Raw genomic sequence first — 20,972 nt, 5'->3', positions numbered from 1 at the left:
AGATAATGCATCTCATCAAGCCTCCGTCGCAGATTTTTTCCGCTGGAACAGACTGCGATGCCGAGATTTACTGCGCTTCTTCTCCGGCGTCCCGGCCTGGTGGCCGCGCCCCCGCGAAGTCGCCTTCGATTCATCGTCCGACATGTATTTGTCTTTGTAAATCCTGCTGCCGTTAGCCTTCTGTCCAGCAAACACTGAGACCAAAACATACCAGCTGTTACCCACGATATTCATCCCCTTCGCCTCGGCTCGTCGGTAGTACTTGGCCGCCTTCTTCAGGTCCTTCTTACACCCCACCCCCTCCGCGTAGCAAAACCCGGCCTCAGCCAGCGCATCCGCATCGCCCCATTGGCCCGCGATCTCGAAACACCGCAGCGCCAGCGACTTGTCCTGCTCAATGCCCCATCCGTTGAGGTGGCTGACCCCAAGCTCGTACACGCTCAACGCGAACTGCGCCCGATACGCCTTCTGCATCTCCCGCACGCGCGCCGGCAGTTGCGGCTGCGTATCGTCCATCAACTCCACTCCTACCGAGTCCACCGCCTTCCGCAGCCACTGCACCCCTTCCCGCTGGTTCGGCCGCATCCCCCAGCCATGGCGACACGCCAGGGCGTAGAGGAGCATGCCCGTCGGGTGGTTCTGCTTGGCCGCAATGCGTAGATGATAGGTCGATTCCTGGAGAGACCCTTTCTCATGACATTCGATTCCTTTACTCACATGCTCGTCGGCAGTGACCACTGTCGACGGAGTGGTAGCCCGCGCAGTCTGCGGCCGGAGCGTCGACGCAGAATCGGCGGACGAAGTGGTCTCGGACTGGTCCTCGCCCTGGCTCGCGACAGACGCCGACCGCCCTTCGGGGGCCACCGTATCCGAGGGAGCGGGAGCGGGAGCGGAAGCAGGGGCGGGAGCGGGCTCAGGAGACGGCGACCGTCGCTGGGACGGTGGGGGTACATTGGGGGCTAGGGTTTGGCGTTCCGACACGGGTGACTCGTGCAGCGAGCGGGCCTTGTGCGAGGCCACCGACTCCGCCTGGGATGGACAGGGCGACGGGGTGCGAGCGGATCGGGCGGGCTCTGACGCCTCGAGCCCATCGTGATTTTTGAAGATCGGTTCGCGCCATTCAAAGTTGGGGGTTTGCAGGCCAGAGAACACCACCGAGTCCCGAGACACCATCCGTCCGCGCGGGAGCGAGTACTTGGCGTAGATGTACGAAGACAGGGCGGAGTTGGGGTCCTCGCCCGCATGTTTCGCCAATTCCCCGTCCGGCGGCACCATAATGGGACTCGGCTTGCGTGCGCGCGTCATGCCCCCCGGCAGCTGGGGCTGCGCGTCGGAGGTGGTGGTGGTCGGCATGGGGGCCGACAGGCTGGTACTGGAGCGGCTCAGAGGACGTGAGAAGTTGTACGACGGACGGGCCAGGTGGTTTCCGCCGGTGTTGGATGTCTCGGAGCTCAGGGATGGCGATCGCGGTTGCGAACGTACCACGGTCGACATGGGGGAGTAGGGCATGGAGACGGCGCTGCCAGCGGAGAGTTTCCGCGGCTTCGAGAAGGTCGACCCAGCATTTGAGCTGCTGTAGTCGTCATCGGAGCTCTCAGGCTGCGTACCGCGCGAGCTCGTAGAGGGTCTCGAGTAGGGAGATGCCGGGGGTGGTGCCAGACTGCGGGCGACATTCAGACGCGAGGCGGAGTCCGTCGAGGAGTTTCGTGACGGGCCCATCACGTTGACACCCACCGGAGGCGGGGAGGGCAGCCCCGCGGCATAGAACCGCCGAGGGGTGTCAGGGGCCTCCCGCAGCGATTCCGGCGACTCGGCACGGGGAAAGTCGTAGGGATTCCGTTCGGCATGGTACATGGTGGTGGGCTCATTTCGGGGCGTCGCATTCTCATCGCCGGACTGGCCATCGTCGCTGGCCAGGTGGGAGACGGCACTCAGGCGTGGGTGTTCAGACTGGGGACGGAATTTAGGTTCCTCCAGCTCGAGGTTTATCCGCTGGGTCGGTTGCCGGGAAAGACCACCGCCGCGCCCACTATGGGACGATTCGGCAGAGGAGGGGGAACGGAAGTAGCCTGGGCGTGGTTGCGATAGGGATCGGGCCACGCTGGACGGGGGCAGTCGGCTGAGGCGGCGGTTGCGTCGCGCGGACTCCTCGAGTTGACGGGCCAACAAGCGGCCCTGAGCGGCGAAGGCGTCAAGCGGCGAGAGGGCGGGAGGAACTTCCCCATCGAAGTGTTCGATGCGGGGCGACGGGGCGCCACTGCGGAGAGTATCGTGGGAGGCGGAGCGATACTCGCCAAAGGGAGGGCGCGGGGGCTCCATGATGGGGAGGGTCGTTTGGTGGAAGTATACAGGGTTCAGTGCTCACGTCGACTCCATTCGTTTGTCGGAGGGTTGATGAGTGGACGTATGGAAGAAGGAAACTGGGATAACGGTTTGAAATGGTTAGTTTGTGGGTGTACGGATGGAATGCATGCAGGTCGCGCCGGGGGGACGCATACAGTGGGCGGGTGGTGGTGTGAGGACGAGCAAGAAGGAATGACAGGCAGTCGGAAAGCGATTGGACAGCTCTCGGCAGCAAACCAGGCAGAGGAGCAAGAGGGAGGTCGGGGTAAAGAGCGACAAGGCGAGATCAGAGGACGGATGCGAGTGGGAGGAGGGCGAGACGATGAAGGATCATCGTGGACTCATGGAGAGATGAAAGAAGAAGAGGAAGAGAGAGAAGAGAGAGAGAGAGAGGAAAGGGAATGGCCGTTGAGTGTTTCCCGCCCTGACGATCCCCAAACAAACGAGGGGTGACAGTCTCCACGCGGAGCTGCCAGTTTTGGTATGGTCTGGACGGGTATTTACTGTGTGTACCAGGTATAGTATGGTCATATATTGTATTATATTCCCCCTCACTTATGATTGGCAGGTATAACTGGTACATAGATGACAGTACGTATGTTACCCACAGTTATTCCAGAACCATACCTTCAAGACTCAGGGGAAGTTCTCCCATCTGCCGCAAGACGAGAACTACATGCATAGTCCTAGGGACTCAATCACTACTAGTAACTACTATGTATCTTATTGATCGCATTGCCTGGTAACCTTTGTACTCGACTCAGACACCAGTAGATTCTGTCGGTCACTTAACTCGATGAGATCTCTGTCAACCTGACTTTTTCGATGCGAATTCTAGAAAGGCTCGGGTGGTTCATCCAGTTGGGCGGGTGGAGCAGGCGTCTATTTATATGTTGTGGTTCCATGGCCCCTGAAGAGGACAATAGCCCATAACAATCAATTGAATCGACAATAAGTTATCATAATAATATTACCCTGTAGATCATTAATTCAGCATATTATCTACTAGTTACTCCGTACGGAGTAGATCTAGAATGATCATAATAAACAACATATCGACAGCAACACAGATCCAAGACATGCGATCGACCGAGAAATCTCCTCTCGCCTGGCAGTAATAACGATCATCCCGTCGGTCCATTTTCTCCTTCCGTTCGGTCGAGCCATTCTATTCCTAGTCTAGTACTGGTTATTATTAGCTAATTCATTCATCTTTAGTTACTGATTCTGATTCTGTAGTGCAGTTCTCTATTGTACTCATATTATTTATTATTATCATAACGCTTGTACCACTCCGGAGTATATCTACACAGTAGATCAGTATATCCCGTCCTGTTATTGAACAAACAAACAAACAAAGCTCTAATCTTGGCCCTGCACTCCAATCTGGGGTACATATCAACCTCCTATACTCCGTACAGCGTCAACAATATCTGACTCGTGCCTGTCAAGGCTCACCATATCAGCACTAAGCCTCACTCACTCTCTCCATCTCACTTGCAAGAAAAAGGAAAAGCCCCGAGAGGCTCGGGCACTCTCCACCCCCTGCAAATACTACCCTACGTTACGTATGCCTACCCTAACCATACGTTAGGCCCTCCATCCACAAAACCTCCATATAATCTCCCGGCTTTACCATCCGTCCCTTGCGCGCAGCATGTCCGCATCATGATCAAACGCTCCTTTGCCAGCCTGCTGGGCGCAGACCCCGCCTGCGACCATCTCCATCCCTTTGAAACCTCCTGGCTGCTACCCCCCTGGCTGTTGGCCGGTCTGCGCGGTCTCGTCGCCCTCTACATCTTCGTGACCATCTTCTTCATCTGGGGTTGGGAGGGCACCCACGGCGAACGCGATCAAATCGGCCCGACCTTTAGCTACTTCACCTGGCTGACCTACTGGGGACTGGGCTTCTACTACCTGTTCGCGACCATCCACACCGCCGCCTACGCCTCGACCGGTCGTTCGGCGCTGTTCGATCGCTGGCCGCGTGCCCTTCGCGCCCTCCACAGTCTCTTCTACACCACCGTCACCACCTTTCCCTTTCTGGTCACCATCGTCTTCTGGGCTATCCTCTATTCTGGCTGGTTTACGCGCACCTTCAGCGCCTGGTCCAATGTAGGTTGTTGATGGGGGAACAAGAGAAAGAGGCTGCAATGACTAATGGCTACTTGTAACTATAGATCTCCCAACATGGCCTCAACTCCCTCTGGGCCCTTCTCGAGATCGTCCTCCCCACGACCAACCCCCATCCCTTGCTGACCTTCCCCTTCCTCGTGCTCATCCTCCTGCTCTATGTCTCCCTCGCCTATCTGACCCACTACACCCAAGGCTTCTACACCTACTCCTTCCTCGACCCCGGGCCTAACGGTGAACACAGCGGCAAGGTCGCCGCTTACTGCTTCATCATCCTCGCCGCTATTATTGTCATCTTCGTCCTCACCTGGCTTGTCATCTGGTTGCGCCAACGTTTCACCCACGGCACCGTCAAGCGTTCCGCGCGTGATCGGGAACCCACTGCCGAAATGGCCCAACTGGGCGTGTAACTGAACCTGCATACGATTCCGCCGGTGGCACAGATTTGGTGCGGCCACGTCCCAAGGACAATGGATTATGAATTAAGAGATGAGAGTAATAACGAAAAAATACCCTTTCCCCATACTCCGTCCACCAAACAATCCCACAAAAGAAAATAGATGCCATATATTCTTAAACCTTTTCCCAACTCGTCTCGCTGCTGCTCCCACTTGCGCTCTCCATCGTCGTCGGCCCACTGCGCATCCCCAACATCCATCCTACCAGTCCAGCGGGAACCCACTGCCCGATCACACTGTAGGTGCGCGCCCCTCGTCCGACGTACACCACCGGCGACTTGGCCCGTCTTCGACCAAACAGGTCCCTCGACGCTGGCTCCAGCGCATCCATTACTGCAAAATGGAGCGTCCGCGCCGGCGATCCACGGATCGTACTCGGACCCGCGGACGCAACCGGCCGCTGCTCAATGCTGGACAGGTACTGCGGTCCGTACAGCGTCCGCTGCTGTGCGCTCCACGCCAGCACCTCCGTTCCCGTGATGTGGCTCTGCGCGTGGCGGTACTGCGGCCCCAGATCAATATTGCCTAGTCGCAATTCGACCACGTCAATGTTGCTCTGCTGCAGCAGGTGGAGCTCCCGTCGCAGCGACGTGGCGAACCCGGAGAGCGCGCGCGCCGTGGTGACCTCGGGACTGGCGAATGGGGCGGAGAGAGAGGACGAGATTGACGGGTACATAAAGACGACGGTGCTGCTGGTGTTGCGGAGCGTGAGGAGGGGCAGGAGTAGTTGCGTAGTCAGGATCGGGGACAGTAGTCGAGTGTTGACGGTATCGGCCCAGGACGAGGAAGGGATGGTAGCGACAGGACCGGTCACGTAATTCGGTGAAGGGACCAGGATCACGCCGCTCAGCTGGCAGGTGTGTGGTGGCACGCCGGGCATCGGCCACTGTGGTTGGGTGATCAAGGAATGGATCTCGGTCAGAGACGGGTGTATCTCCGACGGCGTTGAAGGGGTCTGTCCACATTGGTCAGTCGGTCTGGTTCTGTCGCAGGATGTTGTGCGACATACCGCTGTCAGGTCAACCCAGAGGGGCCGCAAGTCCATCCGGTTCTCCGACTGGACGATATGCTCCTCCTCTGCCGATGAGACGGTGATGTATACGATATACCCCCGACGCTCGAGATCCGTAGCGACGGCCTTGGTCATGGGTTCGTGTGGCGATCCAGCAACGACTATCGCGACGGTTAGATAGGATCTGTCCACCAGCGATCCGATGCGCTGGACGTTCAGCGACTTCAGTACATACCCACTATTTCCTTTCGAGCTCCGTTCCCCGCTCTTCTTGCTCTTCTTCGTTTCCCACCAAGTTTCTTATTGCTGAGGTAGAGGAAGGAACCGGTTCCAACGAATGCGAGGATGGCCGCCGTCCACGCGCGGTTGCGGGCCATCCAGTCCTGCACACGATCCGTGAGAGACTGCGAAGAACGAAGACTCGGTCGGGGCGGCGGCAGCGGCCGCACGGTAGCTGGGAGCCATGATTGATCGGAAAGGGTGTCGCGGATTACTCGAGCAGCATGGTCGACATGTCGGTCAATCGAGTTGGCGACTTCCAGCGAGTATCGCCTTACGTCATGAGGGATGGAGGCCAGCTAGCCCGGTGGCAGAAGAGTCAGTGTCGGGGGCGTAAAGATCTGGCTGTTTGTAAGACTTACGTAGTCGAAAAAGAACTGATCGTCACTCGTCATGGTGAAGGGGGATAAGAGAGATGCAGAGGAAGACGATGGAAGAAAGATGGAGAATATCGGAGACGAAAGAATGAAAAGAGCTAATCGATAAGCGGTCACGTGGGTTGGTTCACTGACTGATATCCAGACTCTGAGAGATGATATAACTTTTAATCCAAGATGAACTATGAGAATCCTTCTATTCTTTTATTCTAAATTGACCAAGACTTATTTACACTCATGTCGTCTGGTGACATGTACCTTGTGGTCTGATAGTAGACTGGTACTTGGGAGTATCCTTTTTTTATCGACAGCACTACCGCCACGCTTTTCTCCACCAGTTCTTTCTCACTCTCCATACAACGTGAGACTTCAACAACCACTAAACAGTCGAATGCTCACTTTATTCCATGTGTGAGACTGTCTCCCATAATTCCCATCACGTGACGCTTTGAATGCCTTACGTGGATTATCAATCAGTGCCCCGTGAATAACGCCAGCTTCCTCAGTGCCACCGCACTCCATGACGCGGCCTCCTCATTGCTGTCTGCCTGGGCCATCCTGAGCGGTCGACTTCAGCATGCTTGGTCTATGCTCATTGTGACTTTCGACTCGCCTCACTTGACAGATTTCAACTCCAGGAGTGGTCCTACGGCCGCATCAAATCCATCCTATAAACCACGATCTTTTTGCGAGGGATTAGACTATCAACGTTGTGGATTTCTTTTGGAAAATTCCTTATTTCCAGCCCTATTGTGGCTTTTAAACCGCCACGATGCGTGAAATCGACCCGTTGGTCTTTGAGTATGAGCATGACAGACATCGCCCCAGGGAGTCCGAGGCCCTCCTGATCCTTCGAAAGGTAGCCTCCCTCGTCAAACCGATCATGCGTCGTCGAGACTGGAAGGTTGGCACACTGTGTGAATTCTACCCTCAGCAGTCCAACCTTCTGGGCCTCAACATCAACGCGGGTCAGAAGATCTGCCTCCGGCTTCGCTATGCCTCCGACCAGCGTCAGTTCATACCTATCGAACAAGTCGTTGACACCATGCTCCACGAGTAAGCGCGGTCTATTTCCTTCTGATGGTGGATTTTGCTGACCCTACAGACTCTGTCATATCGTGCATGGACCGCACAATCAGCAATTCCACGCGCTCTGGAACCAACTCCGCGATGAACATGAGGAGCTGGTCATGAGAGGATACACCGGCGAAGGCTTCCTGTCTGAAGGGAGAAAGCTCGGCGGCCGCAGAATACCTATCGACGAAGCTCGGCGGCAGGCTCGCGCAGCGGCCGAGCGGAGACGAACGTTGCCTGCAGGCTCTGGGCAACGGCTCGGGGGAGCGCCTATCCTGCGGGGCACGGACATGCGCAGAGTCATCGCTGATGCTACCCAGCGACGTATAGAGGTCACGAATGGCTGCGCTTCAGGCACAGACAACAGTGTGGAACTTGCGGAGGAGGCGTCGCGGAATGGGTTCCGAACAAAGGCCGAGGAGGAGGACGCCAACGAACAGGCGATCATGCAGGCGTACATCGACCTGATCGAGCAGGAGGAGCGCGAGAGATACGGTCCTTCCTACATCCCACCCAGTCACGAGAACCCAGCTGGGCCTCGATCGACGCTATCTCCTCCGCCCGTCCCGCCGCCGTCCACTCGGCCGACCCTCCCGTCACAACCACCGGAGCCTGCTGATCTTACATCCGACGACAGTCTGTACGAACAGCCATGGGCATGCGCTGTGTGTACATTGGAGAACCCACCCAACTTCCTATGCTGCGACGCCTGCGCATCCGAACGACCACGGCCAAAGACCACGCGGACCGTATCAGGACCAACGACCACACATCCTGGAGCTACGGAGACGCGAAATAAGAACAAGCGCCCGCTCAGCCAGACGGCCTCGCAGAGTTCCTTCCAGAATCGCACCCGTGCGGTTGAGAGTCTGGCGGCCCTGGAAAGGAACGCTGCCAAACGCCCGCTTGGCTGGCTGTGTGATTGGTGTGGCGCCTTCATGGAGGCAGAATGGTGGACTTGCTCAAGTTGTGGGAAGATGAAGCCGAGCTCATAACTGCTCATGAATCATGATTTATGATTACGAGGCTAGCGTTAGATGGTTCAATAGATATATGTAGTAGTACTAAATATGATCTAAGAGCTTTGCTTCAATATTGATTCCAACTTGATTGTAATTCATGCGGAAATATATATATACTACTGAACATGCTCAAACAACTTCCCTCTTCCAGACTAAATTCACACACTAAAACAGACTTTAAGCCCAATATACAAATTCATTCTGAACTTCTTTCGCCAATATTTATCTAGACTCTTTCTAGAGAGAATATTCAAAGGAGCCTTTACTGAGTCCAATCTAGGAGTGTATAAGGGGCGATGACTAATACATGACTAAGCACTCGGGCCGCTGTTTTCCCCGCCAGCCGAAAAGAAATTCCTCCCGTTTTATTATTTTCTCAAGTGTGCAACTTCTTCACTTCACCTGTCACCAAGTCACTAAATGCATTGATGCTTGCATTCGCCTGGATGTACCACTACTGACGTTCTAAAAGGTATGCTTCAGTTCAATTCCTCAAACCCATCCTATCTTGCAGCCCAAGGAAAATGTCCATTCCAGTCCACGCCGTCCTCCAGATGATGAGAACATTTCGAACCGGTATATTAGGAAGAGCCGGAAGAGGTATGCCAGGATACACATCGTGGTCCTGTCGTCGGTGCTTATAATGGTTCTGCTGAGTGGTGTCATGGTTGTCGACTGGAATGGACTTATTGGATGTTGCTGGCGCAGTGTCTTGTCCATGCTGTGATGGCAGGCCAAAACTCTGCTTGAATGCTGTCGACGTGTCGCAGAGATTGTTGCTGACTTGTCGTCTCTAGGTCTTTCGCGTAATTAGAGCTAAGGCAAGCGTTGGATGGAGGTACCGCAGCTTAAGATAGATGGTCTATGACACGACAATAGCAAATATTGAATCATACATGGGATTTTCGAACCATAGCAACACCCAAGGATATAAAACTTTTCAAGAACCCAATTATCAAACAATCTGAACGCCAGTCATGCAGGTATACAGACAATAGATCGATCCCTCGCGGTACTAAGCGACACTCACAAATTGCCGCTTCTTGCCCGTCGCCGTAGTCTTCTCCTGCTCCTCCCACAGGTCCTCATCCACGTAGTCCTTGGTGCTTTGCTCCTTGATCTGGCGGCCGACAAACTGCAGCGCGGAGAGATTGAATCCCATCTCGTCCTTCTGGCGCGCCAGCACTCTCCGCAGCGAGGCCCGGATGCTGTCCAGCATCGGCCGCATCATCTTGCTGGCGATGATCTGGCGGTGGTGCGTCTTCAGCATGAAAAACAGAACGCGGCAGGTGAGGGGGATGTTCCATTCCCGGGTGGCCCAGATATTGAGGAACGTGAACAGCGCCGGCAGCTTCGAGAAGGGCAACACGAGCAGCGCGTCTTGAAGCGACGCCGCGGGGACCTTCTGCACAACGCTCAACACATGCTGTTCGGCAGAGATATTGCCCAGCGCCATGTACAGGGGGTTCCGGCTGGGTGGCGCGGCGTTCGGCTGGGAAGCCTTGATGGCACGCCATTCGCGCATCACCTCCAGGTCTTCCATGCCCAAGTCCAGCGCTTCCATGATCTTCTCTCCCGCCATCAGGGTCACGGTAGTCTGTTTCCCGGCATCGACAGCCTCCGCCTTTTCGCCGTCCTCACCCTCCTCCTGCTCGAGGGAGGCGGTCAGCGTGTTGTCGTACATCTCTTCCAGCTCCTTCTCACGTTCTTCCTCGAGGAAGAGCGGCTCATCCGTCTGCTGCCAGGTGCGGATGCTCTTGTCGTGGCTGGCGCTGACGACGAACTCGCCATTGTGGCTGATGGCGAGAGCCCAGATTTCACCGTGGTGGCCAGGCAACTTTTGGATCTGCTCAAACTTGTCGCCATCCCAGTATTTGATGAGCCGATCCTTGCTGGCGCTGAAGAAGTTGTGTCCATTTCCTTCCTTGTTCGTCGGCACGAACGCCACGGCCATGATGCTGTCCTCGTGGGCCAGGAAGGCCTTGTGACAATCACCAAAGTCCAGGCCCCAGAGACGGACGGTCTTGTCCGCCGAGCAGGTGACGATGAGCTTGCTGTCCCATGAGATGTCCATGCTCAGAGCAGGGAGTTTGTGACCGTAGAGGTTGAGGAAGAGCTTGAGGGAGTCGGCAAAGAAGACCTTCACGGTATTGTCCAGGAGAGCCACAGCAAGTAGGCGAGCATCCGGCGAGAAGCGGATGTTGAGAATGTCATCGGAGACCTTCAGAGTCCTAGTGTGGACCAACTTGAGCCGCGGGGTCGTCCGCTTAGTGCCAGGAATGTCTTCCTGAACCACCTGGAAATTCCAGAACTTGGCCGACTTGTCTGCACTTCCGCTGACCAGGGACTTGCCGTCGGGGTGGACGTGGAGCGACCATACAGGGCCATCGTGGGCGTTGATGGTATCCAGGAGTGTCGATGACGCGATATCGAAAACCTCCAACTGGCCATCCTTGTTGCCGACCACCACGATCTTGTCACCCGGAAGGAAGGCAGAACACAGCGAATAGCCGCACTCCAAAGTCCGCAGACAGCTCTGTGTCCGTAAGTTCCAGATCTTCAAACTGCCATTGGACGCTGAAGCCAACATGCGGTCATCCGAGCTCAAAGCAATTGACCGAACGTCGGTGCGGTGGCCGGGGAGGTCAACCGCGAGACTCCGAGTGTAGTCCGACTCATCCTCATCCTTGTTCTTCTTGTTGGCCTGCACCACGCTGTAAGCCTCGAGTTGGTTGTTCGTCGTCGCCGCAATGAGCTGAAGGTTGCCGGTAGATTTGGGCTTGACCCAGTCGAAAGACCGCACCTTGCCGCCAGTCCGGACAATGACGTGTTGCACGAAGATTTCCGTCACTGGGGCGGAAGCAATGTCTTCGGGTTTGTCAGTGTCGGCTTCCGGGGCGGTCCCATCCTGCTCAGCTGCGCGTTGAGCTTCCTTTTCCTTTCTTCTCTTGCGCTTCCGTGCGAGACTCTTCTGCACCTCAGTCTCGGAGCGAATGCGCCAGATCTCAACCGCCTTCTCGGATCCATGAAAAGCCACATAGTCCGCACGTGGATGAAAACTCACGCCGATCGTGCGGTCTTTGCCGTTGCGGTAGAACGTACCCCTCTCGGTCAGAACTCTGCGATTCTCCGAGCCCACCTTCTCCTTGGAAATCTCGAGCATGGCACTCTCGTCAATCGACCAGACCTTGAGCTCGCCGTCATTGCCAGCCGTGATACACCCACTCTGGTCCGGCGAAAGACCCAAGCCCCAGCACTCTCCATTCGACTGCGCCACATGGGTTTCGATACAATGTTGCGAGGCCAGATCCCACACCTTAACCAAAGAGTCCTTGCCTGTCGTGAGCAGAAAGCCAGCATGCTCACTCAGCCCAGCGGCATTGAGCAGCTCCATGGAGGGCGTGAGGAACTGAAGGGAAGTCACTTGGTCGGTATGACCGCGCAGCTTGAACTGTCCAACTTCGGCGACTAGATCCCACAGAATGATATCCGTATCTTTCGAGCCGCTGGCGAGTCGGACACCGGAGGGGTCGAACGCAAGCTGGGTAATGGCCGACTTGTGACCGTTGAAGGCGATGATGACCGTAGCCGTCCGGGAATCCCACACGCGGATGCTTCCATCTTCGTAGCTGGATTCAAGCGAGATGTTAGCTCTGGTAACCAGAGGTAAGAGGAGAAGCATTTCGGCCATGGTAAACCTACCCAACCGCAAAGAGATCCTCGTCGGTTTTGCTGTGGGTGATGACCGTGACTTGCGCTTTGCAGGCGGAGTCACGCCACCTCCCCAACAGTTCGCCTTTCTTGATATCCCAGCACAAGACCTCCTCGCTGGCGCCGACGATGGCTCGGCCGGAGCCAGTGCGACGTGCAGCACCGGTCAGGTCATCGTCTCGGGCCCAGATCGCATTCGACGAAGCAGATGCGATGAGCCCGAACGTATTCGCGTGCTCGAATTTTCTGCAATTGACCGGTTAGAGAACTTCTGATTGAGCCCGGCAAGATCAAATTCGAACACTTACAAGTAAGACTTCACCATCGTTGGGCGCCGATGCTGGAAAAATTTTGGAAGCGTCGAGAGCGTTTTGGCTATCGATACCAAATTTGGCCGCTTGACCGCCTTCCCGGAGGGGCAGCTGAGTCAGTATTATCATGTGACTTATGTTTTCCTATTACGGAATCTTTTCTTACAGTTGATCATTACGGCGCTAATCTTGGGTATATTGATCGTTATCATAAGGCAATTACTTGACTCAAGACCATGTACCTAGATAGGTAGTCACCTGAAAATAGGCCGGCTTATTTAAAGCCCAGAGTATGCGTCTATAGCGCAAAGTCCCATCGTCATTACAATCCGATCTAAGCGGTCATCAAGCTTGTTCTCCGTATGCCTGCCTGCGGGCAGCAGCATGGTTCGTGGGACGGGGGGCTTCCTCCAGGGATTCTCTCCTGACAGGCCCATTTTGCTCTCCGGATCTAGAGATTGGTTCTTGTGGGTATCTAGGATCACCAACAATTGGTTCAGTAGGGCTAATGCGGAGTCTGCCCCCTCGAGACTGAGTCGAGTGATGGGCTGCACGAAATCCGCGCCGATTGGACTATCCACTCTGCCTTCCTCTTGGATCTGCCCCAGTGTCAATGTCTGCCGAAGCCGCTTGAGGATGCTCTGACTACGTCGGATTTCAGACATGAGCGTCTCCGTGGAGGGCTCCAACGTCGCCTGGGCGATTATATCGCGTGTTTGCTTCAGGAACCCTGGGCAGAGGACAATCTCACTGAAGAGCTTTTCGGTCACGTCGACTAGGCGACTGGCTTTGCCCTCCCGCTCTTCCCTAGCGAGCGCTGCCAGGACCATTTGTCTCCAACTCGTCTCCGCCATAAAACATGGCTCCTGGTGGATGAGTGCATCCGCCACGAGAAAGGATCGATAGGTGGTGAACAGAGTCCGCCCGAAGCCGTCCAGATGGGCGTCCGGGCCGCGAAGTCGGAACAAGGCTCTCACCCCTCTTGAGTGAACAAGCCAGGAGTTTGGACTGACGCCATCCCACATCTCATAGACAGCCAAGGCCATGGCACACGCGAGAGTGGTATCGGATGTGATGGTCGCGGGATTGCGCAGAAGGCCGGCGAGTGAACGCAGGGCGCGACTGTACATGTGTCGACTGGCGGTGATCTTGTCTTGATCCTGATGGCGCAGGGCCAAGTACCAGGTGGTGAGACAGCGGACACTCAGCGTGATGGCGACGGGCTGTGTTTTGGCATGACGCTGCACGAACACCTTCCAATCTGGATCCACGCGGCGCGAAAAGGTGGCAAAGGTGAGGGGGAACGTCGCGCTGATCAGGTCGCCAAAGGCTTCTCGGAGCTGGAGATGTAGCGATTCTGCTACCAGGTTGGGCGCGACTGTTTCATCCATGGTGGGACGGGCCATCATCGCTCCCCTCGAGGGGGTTCGACGGGTGCGGGACAGGGTCGCTGCGTCGGTAAACTCATGGGCGCCGGGGGTGGTGTGGTAGAACTTTAGGATCTTCCGGTATCCGGGGCATCGGATGGTCCTGATCTGACAACGACGGCATTCCGGCTTGGTTTGATCACACTGGACGGTATTCAAGGATTAGTCGGGATCGCGATGAACACGGACGCCACCGGTGCCACTGAGGGTCAAGGTTAGGTACCTTTACACGCCGCTGAACGCACGCGCGACAGCCATCGCTGTGCGGGACACCCACCATGGCGCATGAGGGTCAAGTCATACATGTATCCCTTGTCGAAGACGGAGGGGATGAGATGAAACCCTTCGAAACGGGAGGATCAAGAATACGAGGCGGGGCTTGGCTTGCCGTGCACATACAGTAGGTGCCAAGCTGCCCCGCCTAGGCCGATCTTCGTGCGCCAAAGGCGAACATCCAACCTGATCATGGTGTTTGATGTTTTCAGGGGGAGGAATAATAAGATAGTTGGCGTTTGAATGGAAGTTACAGTATAATATACTGACTTCCGTATTCGGTGGACAGGATGACTAATCCCATCTGACTAACACGTGAACCCCACGATCACATGATTGAGTGGCAGTATCTAGAGGTAGTAATCGGGCAACCTAATGAGAACCATCGAAGAACCAGGTCCGGATGCACTGCGGGAAGACGCATTCCCGAGTCGTCGACCTGCGTGGCTTCACGGTAAATACCTCGTCGGTATGAAGCTCCGGTTGGTCACTTCGTCGGGTGGGCTCGAGACTTATGCAACTGCGCCGCCGAGGGAGAAGGGAAGGATGCAGGCGACTGGGAGGGGAGCGTCATGGCCTGCAGAGGTACTTTTGTCTTTATTATTATGATTACTACGGAGTAGAGGGGTAATAATAGGGCTAAGAGACACTTATATTAATCAGAACAATGCCTTAATAATGCCGACCTTCCTATAGAGACACTGATTGGCACGTACAGACCCCGGCCATCGGGGAATCCCCACCGCCACATGGACGTCCGTTGCAGAGAACCGTTATCGGTCAGATCACTATGAAGCAGGGACAATAATAATTATATAATTATAACAATAATATTATTCTATGACATGTTATGAGAAGATTGATATCATCGATCATAGAATCAATCCTAATATCCACATCCACATGGCGCGATCGTCAGAATCGTCCCGTGCCCTTTGTGTTGACAGGTGGAATAGTATGCAGTAGGTAGTTAACTATATTGGGTCGACGGGAACCATCCATGGATGAACCATACACTACCTACCGTACTCCCTAGGAATCTGACCGCCCCCCGGTTATGGACGGACCATCTGGGACCATCTGGGACCATCTCGATCATGATTATGATTCAAAAGAAATTATGCACTGAACTCTCTCTCTACAAAACACTCTCCTTCCTCGTCCACTTTGCCCGATCGACGGCGCGCGGCAGACGGCTGGCGCATCCGGGGACCAGAAGCCAACGAACTAGCGAGGAAGCCGGTGGTCGATAGCGCCGCCCACTTTTTTCCCCTTCAGCTTCCGACGGCCACTTCGCTTTATTCATTCTTCTCTCGTTATTAACACCCCCATCGTCGCTCTTCCTCATCATCTCGATCATATCCCTTCCCCCCTCCGCCTTATTCGTTTATCACCCATCCCTTCGATCGCATCGACCATGTCCAACCAGGAACAGCACGGCCCCGCCGTCATCGAGGCCGATGTGAGTCCACCCATGCCCCCAGTCCAACCTGCAATCCTATCCTGGAATCACTCTCATACGGAATTTATAGTCATTCAGTGACAACGACTCCACCTACACCGGCTCGTAAGTCGGACCCTCTCCGTCTCACCTCGTGTCGAATCCGCGTCTGACGACTCCAGGCTGGGCGAAGCCAGTTATACCACCAGTATCACCTCCAGTGCTTTCAACTACCAGTATGTGCAGTCTTCTTTTCTCTTCTCTCCTCCATTCTCATCCCCGAGTATCATTCCACTGACTCCTCCGCAGATATGAGGTAAACTCAGTCCTTCCCAGGCCTCTCCCATCCGTCGCGTCGCATCTGACCCTCGATCCATAGAATGGTCGCCGATATCACTCATACCATGAGGGAGAATACGTTCTGGTATGTACTCGCCCCCCTTCCCTCCCTTCCAATTTGTCTAATACCTCCCAGCCCAACGATGAACAAGAACAAGATCGCATGGACCTGGTGAGTCGCGACCAGTCCCCGACCATCCGCCATCCGCCATTCACCCATTAACCGCAGCAAACCCCCAGAGTCACCACATCTACCGCATGCTGCTCGAAGGAGAACTCAACCGTGCGCCCGTCAAGAACCCCGCCCGCGTTTTGGATATTGGTACAGGTACCGGCATCTGGGCCATTGATTTTGCCGAGTGAGACTCCCGACAGCCGTTTGTGTAACCCCAGCTAACGTGTGACGGTCTAGTGAGCACCCCGAGTCCGAGGTGATTGGTACGGAGATCTTGGGCGCGCCGATGGTACAACAAAGAACAACGCACTGACCCATCCCGCTTTAGGAAATGATCTCAGCCCCATTCAGCCAGCCTGGTAGCTACCGCCTCGTTCCATTCCTCGCCATGTCCGTCCCACTGACCGGTTGCCAGGATCCCCCCCAACTGTCGCTTCGAGGTGGACGACTTTGAACAACCCTGGTCCTACAGCCAGCCCTTTGACTACATCCATGGCCGCGAACTCGAAGGCTCCATCCGTGATCACGACCGTCTCTTCCGCCAAGCGTTGGAGAATCTGAAGCCTGGCGGTTGGTTCGAAATTGCCTCCATAGAGGTCAACAGCTACTCGGACGACGACACCCATCTCAAAGCCCAGGGTATGCTTGACGGCGTCAAGGGCCTGCACGAGGCCTCGAAGAAGTTCGGCAAGGCTATGGATACCGTGCACACTTGGGCGGATCGCATTGAGAAGGCCGGGTTTGTCAATGTGCACGAGGACATTTACAAGCTTCCCCAGAGCCCGTGGCCCAAGAACCCCAAACTCAAGGAACTTGGCAAATACCACCAGGTCAACATGTTCGAAGCCGTCGGGCCCTACACCTATGCGCTCTTCAGTCGCGTGCTCGGGTGGCAGCGTGAGGAGATCGAGGTCCTGACCGCCGCCATGCGCAATGACTTGCGCGATCTCTCCAAGCATTTGTACACCAAGGTCCACATCATCATCGCACAGAAGCCGGAGTAAGCATATACTGGCATGTGACGAATCGTGTAACTACTTTTTTTTTTTCTTTTCTTTTTGGAAACCCCATCAGTTTAGCATGCATAGTTATTCCCCAACGTTTGTTTCTGCCGTCCTTGGCGACGTGCGATGCAGTCAAGAAGTCCAGTTTCACCACTTTGTCCATGTAATGTTTGACCAGAGAGATGGTGAACACCTCATAGCTCATGACCAGGTCTTAGGCTTCGGGCGGGGATGAACGATCCTGCGTAGGGCCAGTCTGATATGTACGAAAGGACTCTGGATCCCCAACTCCCCAAGATTCCCGGAGACATACATGCGACTCGATTGGTTGCCATGCTCCAAATCCCCTCATCTTCATAAGCGGCACATCATATTGAACTGCCCATGGAGTCACGGCTGTATTCGACCTGCTCAACGAAAGTTGTAGAGTTCCAGTCGCTCGCCATCTGCAAGATCGTCAGCCCTGCTTCCAAGGAGGTAGAACATCAACCTACATTCCACGCATCAATACGAAGCAGCGAGCCGGTCTCCGATGACGAGATAGGCGTCAAAATTCCAATAGCTTCCTTTGTCAACCCACCATCACAAACCGTATCGCATCACATCTCACTCACCGATAATATTGTTCAGCCAGTAATACTTCCTACTCCCCGTCTCAAAGACCAATCGCAGATGCAATCCTCCTTGTGGCGCCGTTGGACCCGAGGTCTGGACAAAGATATTCTCGCCGTCGTCGGTGCGCAGGTTATACCGCGTGTCCGCGGAGAAGATATTGGTCTTGGGATCAACCAGGCCCCAGTCGGCACCTACGTCGAGGATTTTACCTAGCGAGAATGAGCGATGTGTCTGGCGACTTGCTTTCTGGACGAGCAATCCTTACCTGATAGACGGGGGCCGGTGAAGTTCCCCCCGACGATGGGGATTGCCTTGCGAATGCCACGGGGCCCGTCGGTTTCCATCAGGTTACCGGCGCATTGGGCGTATGCCGTGTAGAGGAACGAGAGGGCTGGGGGAGATGGCGTCGCCGCCGTCGCGGGTGAGATCAAGGTGGACGAGAGACAGCTCCAGATTAGAGCATCGCGCACGAAGACCCCAAGAGTAGATAAACCAACCATTTTATTTTCCACTGGTTCTACAGGCGCGTCTTGTGAGGTATGTTGAAACGGGTCTCTACATTGGAGAATGCGGAGCGCGATTTATAGTCCTCCACAATCGCATTCGAGCGGGGAAATCGTCCATAGTGCAGGGATGCGAATCGCATCGGATGTAAGGCACGGCAGTGGAAGGAATAATCCTCGGTTGTCCGTAATCAAGTGGCTCTCGTGCTACGCCATGCAAATTACATGCAAGCTGGGCATGAGCATCTCTGAATGGAACTGTCTGTAGGCCTTAACTTGTACGTGTGAATCCTTCATGAGTACCTGTCAATTCCAAGCAATATGTTCTGAAGACAACCTGCAACATTGTGGCCACCTATTTCATTGCATGACTAGTGTTGAACCAGGGAACTGAAAGTGATGATCAAGCAGACTTGAACGCATTGAGCATAGAAAGCAATCCCCACTCTCCCACCCGCAATCCTTTGCAGAGCACACAAGCAGGCAGATGTACGCGGCAAACCGAATGATATGGAGGAGCATTCCCTACGTGACAGTCTGATAGAAGCACGCATCCTCAGTCTCATGTGCTCTTTCGAGTTGACATTGGGCATCGGAACAGAAGGCACTTGCTGGTTGAAAAAATCTGCACAGCGGCTCCCATCCTTCGTTGACGTGGTAGTGCAAGAGGTTCTCCGGGACCATTTTATAGTGGTTCTCATAGATGGCGCGGCCCTCAGTCTGGAGGTTGGTTCCAAAGAGTTCTTTTCCAGCCCGAGGAATGGTCACAAACCCCCAGTGGATGGCTGCCGTAAAGCAGGGTCAGAGTTCGGGAAAAAGGGACGAGAAACTTCAGGCGCCATTTCCCTGATCTGGCAAAAACTGTTTCTATAGACGTAGAGCGGATGGCGCGATCAGTCCGGGATTCCACATAGTCTTCGTTAAGTAATGACCCACCTCCGCCATTCATCGATGTCGCGTACTGTTAGTATGACCTTTGCTTCGGGATAGTCCTTGATTAACTCTTCAGTAAACCATAGTGCTGGGATATCTGAAACAGCCTGTCCATTCGTTAGGTAGATTCAGTCACGACTAGAACGGAGATACCTGGCAATGTGCGGGCTACCTTGGCTAAGCATTGAAGCGTCGGGTGCATGCATTGCTTTGTTGAACAGGGTCCATCGTCTGCACAGGCCATAAAATCGACAAGCGAGACTCGCCTAGATCGCACAGACGACGGGAGAATACGAGAATCGAGGCTTAGCCGGGAGATCCGTCGTGGCTAGTCTCAATTCTCATGACATTGTTGAGATATTGAGTCATTGAATTCCTGGAGGCTGTGCTCGGGACACTGTATAAGAACGAGGTCTGTTCTGCTGCCCCAGGTTTCACAAATTGAATTACTGTGGCACCCACTTGTTTTCTTTGTTCATTGGAAGCGCAGAAACTTCCATCTCTTGATTTTGTTACTTTCAAGTTGGCTCATACGCCTATCCAGGAACACTACGCATCAGACGAACTATGGAGGGCTCACATGCCTCGACTGTGCACCATGCCCACGGTTATCGCGTGATCCGAGCCAAATACACTCCCACCACCATCACCGTATACCAGGCGTACTCGCCCGAAATCGCGGATGCAGCTATCCGCGCGCAAAGATTTGTGTCGCCCTTCCGTCGACAGCGGATGACTTGGATCAAACCTTCCTTCCTGTGGATGGCCTACCGGTGCGGCTGGGCGTCGAAGCCCAACCAGGAGCGCGTGTTGGCCGTTGAGATCACCCGCGAAGGGTTTGAATGGGCCCTGCGACACTCCTGTCTCAGTCATGCGGCAGCAACAAAGCAGGAAGAATGGCAGCAGAAGCTCCAGTCTAGGCCGGTTCGGGTGCAATGGGACCCTGAGCGAGACCTATCGTTTCGCCCGCTGGGGTATCGGGCGATTCAGGTGGGATTGGGTCGTGAGTCGGTGGATCGATATATCGATGATTGGATTGTTTCCATCACGGACGTGACCCAGACGATGAAGCAGGTCGCACAATACGTGGCGGATGGGATGGTTGAAGAAGCCAAAGCCTGTCTTCCAGAGGAGCGTGTATATCCTCTCTCGGATGAATTGCGGGAGATATTGGATGCGACGTAATCACTTCTATCTGTACAGGGCGATACCTATTAGCCGGAGCTCTAATTATACTATGTGAAGCATATCATGAATAGACGTGGCATAGTGGTGATATATATTGTGGGCGTTTTGCACACTCGCCGCCCTAGACTGCATACCATTGGGCTTCTTGGAATGGAGGATGGGATCCGCGTCTCATCAGGGACCGAGCATACAGTGCAATGGATTGATCGAAATACTTTTTCTGATTGAATGATCCTACCAGGGCTACCTCTTGATGGATGTTGTAGAAGACATTTATGCCGAGGTTATACTGAGCTGACTCAGCATCCCCTAGGCTCCAGAGTTCATTAATTATTTGTTTCTGCTGACCCGATA

At 54.7% G+C, this 20,972-nt stretch overlaps 8 protein-coding genes across 8 annotated transcripts; 4 read left to right on the top strand and 4 right to left on the bottom strand.

The window, feature by feature from the left end:
- Positions 1–15: 15 nt before the first annotated feature.
- Positions 16–2,319, bottom strand: ATEG_01941 (uncharacterized protein; the record flags this gene model as incomplete). Its single annotated transcript, XM_001211119.1, has 2 exons — positions 16–163; positions 212–2,319. 2 exons carry the CDS (start codon positions 2,317–2,319, stop codon positions 16–18), a joined length of 2,256 nt encoding a protein of 751 aa, XP_001211119.1.
- A 1,692-nt stretch (positions 2,320–4,011) lies between these two features.
- Positions 4,012–4,886, top strand: ATEG_01940 (uncharacterized protein; the record flags this gene model as incomplete). Its single annotated transcript, XM_001211118.1, has 2 exons — positions 4,012–4,458; positions 4,524–4,886. 2 exons carry the CDS (start codon positions 4,012–4,014, stop codon positions 4,884–4,886), a joined length of 810 nt encoding a protein of 269 aa, XP_001211118.1.
- Positions 4,887–5,049: 163 nt separating this feature from the next.
- Positions 5,050–6,620, bottom strand: ATEG_01939 (DUF1776 domain-containing protein; the record flags this gene model as incomplete). The annotated part of the gene is made up of 4 exons (XM_001211117.1): positions 5,050–5,889; positions 5,944–6,107; positions 6,182–6,524; positions 6,588–6,620. The coding sequence occupies 4 exons, from the start codon at positions 6,618–6,620 to the stop codon at positions 5,050–5,052; spliced, it is 1,380 nt and encodes a 459-aa protein (XP_001211117.1).
- A 754-nt stretch (positions 6,621–7,374) lies between these two features.
- On the top strand, positions 7,375–8,671 carry ATEG_01938 (metalloendopeptidase WSS1; the record flags this gene model as incomplete). Its single annotated transcript, XM_001211116.1, has 2 exons — positions 7,375–7,658; positions 7,708–8,671. 2 exons carry the CDS (start codon positions 7,375–7,377, stop codon positions 8,669–8,671), a joined length of 1,248 nt encoding a protein of 415 aa, XP_001211116.1.
- An 820-nt stretch (positions 8,672–9,491) lies between these two features.
- Positions 9,492–14,111, bottom strand: ATEG_01937 (snoRNA-binding rRNA-processing protein DIP2; the record flags this gene model as incomplete). The annotated part of the gene is made up of 6 exons (XM_001211115.1): positions 9,492–9,560; positions 9,729–12,396; positions 12,479–12,655; positions 12,718–12,831; positions 12,887–12,903; positions 13,047–14,111. 6 exons carry the CDS (start codon positions 14,109–14,111, stop codon positions 9,492–9,494), a joined length of 4,110 nt encoding a protein of 1,369 aa, XP_001211115.1.
- Positions 14,112–15,837: 1,726 nt separating this feature from the next.
- Positions 15,838–17,379, top strand: ATEG_01936 (class I SAM-dependent methyltransferase; the record flags this gene model as incomplete). The annotated part of the gene is made up of 7 exons (XM_001211114.1): positions 15,838–15,882; positions 15,953–15,987; positions 16,044–16,097; positions 16,241–16,372; positions 16,613–16,638; positions 16,704–16,734; positions 16,791–17,379. The coding sequence occupies 7 exons, from the start codon at positions 15,838–15,840 to the stop codon at positions 17,377–17,379; spliced, it is 912 nt and encodes a 303-aa protein (XP_001211114.1).
- A 411-nt stretch (positions 17,380–17,790) lies between these two features.
- On the bottom strand, positions 17,791–18,494 carry ATEG_01935 (DUF3237 domain-containing protein; the record flags this gene model as incomplete). The annotated part of the gene is made up of 3 exons (XM_001211113.1): positions 17,791–17,825; positions 17,994–18,203; positions 18,260–18,494. 3 exons carry the CDS (start codon positions 18,492–18,494, stop codon positions 17,791–17,793), a joined length of 480 nt encoding a protein of 159 aa, XP_001211113.1.
- Positions 18,495–19,997: 1,503 nt separating this feature from the next.
- ATEG_01934 (DUF4291 domain-containing protein) lies at positions 19,998–20,615 on the top strand (the record flags this gene model as incomplete). The annotated part of the gene is made up of 1 exon (XM_001211112.1): positions 19,998–20,615. One exon carries the CDS (start codon positions 19,998–20,000, stop codon positions 20,613–20,615), a length of 618 nt encoding a protein of 205 aa, XP_001211112.1.
- Between the last annotated feature and the right edge of the window lie 357 nt (positions 20,616–20,972).

This window comes from Aspergillus terreus, genomic scaffold (assembly GCF_000149615.1).
Source record: "Aspergillus terreus NIH2624 scaffold_3 genomic scaffold, whole genome shotgun sequence".
Taxonomy (NCBI): Eukaryota; Fungi; Ascomycota; class Eurotiomycetes; order Eurotiales; family Aspergillaceae; genus Aspergillus; species Aspergillus terreus.
This window is presented reverse-complemented; position numbering and strand designations above follow the sequence as displayed.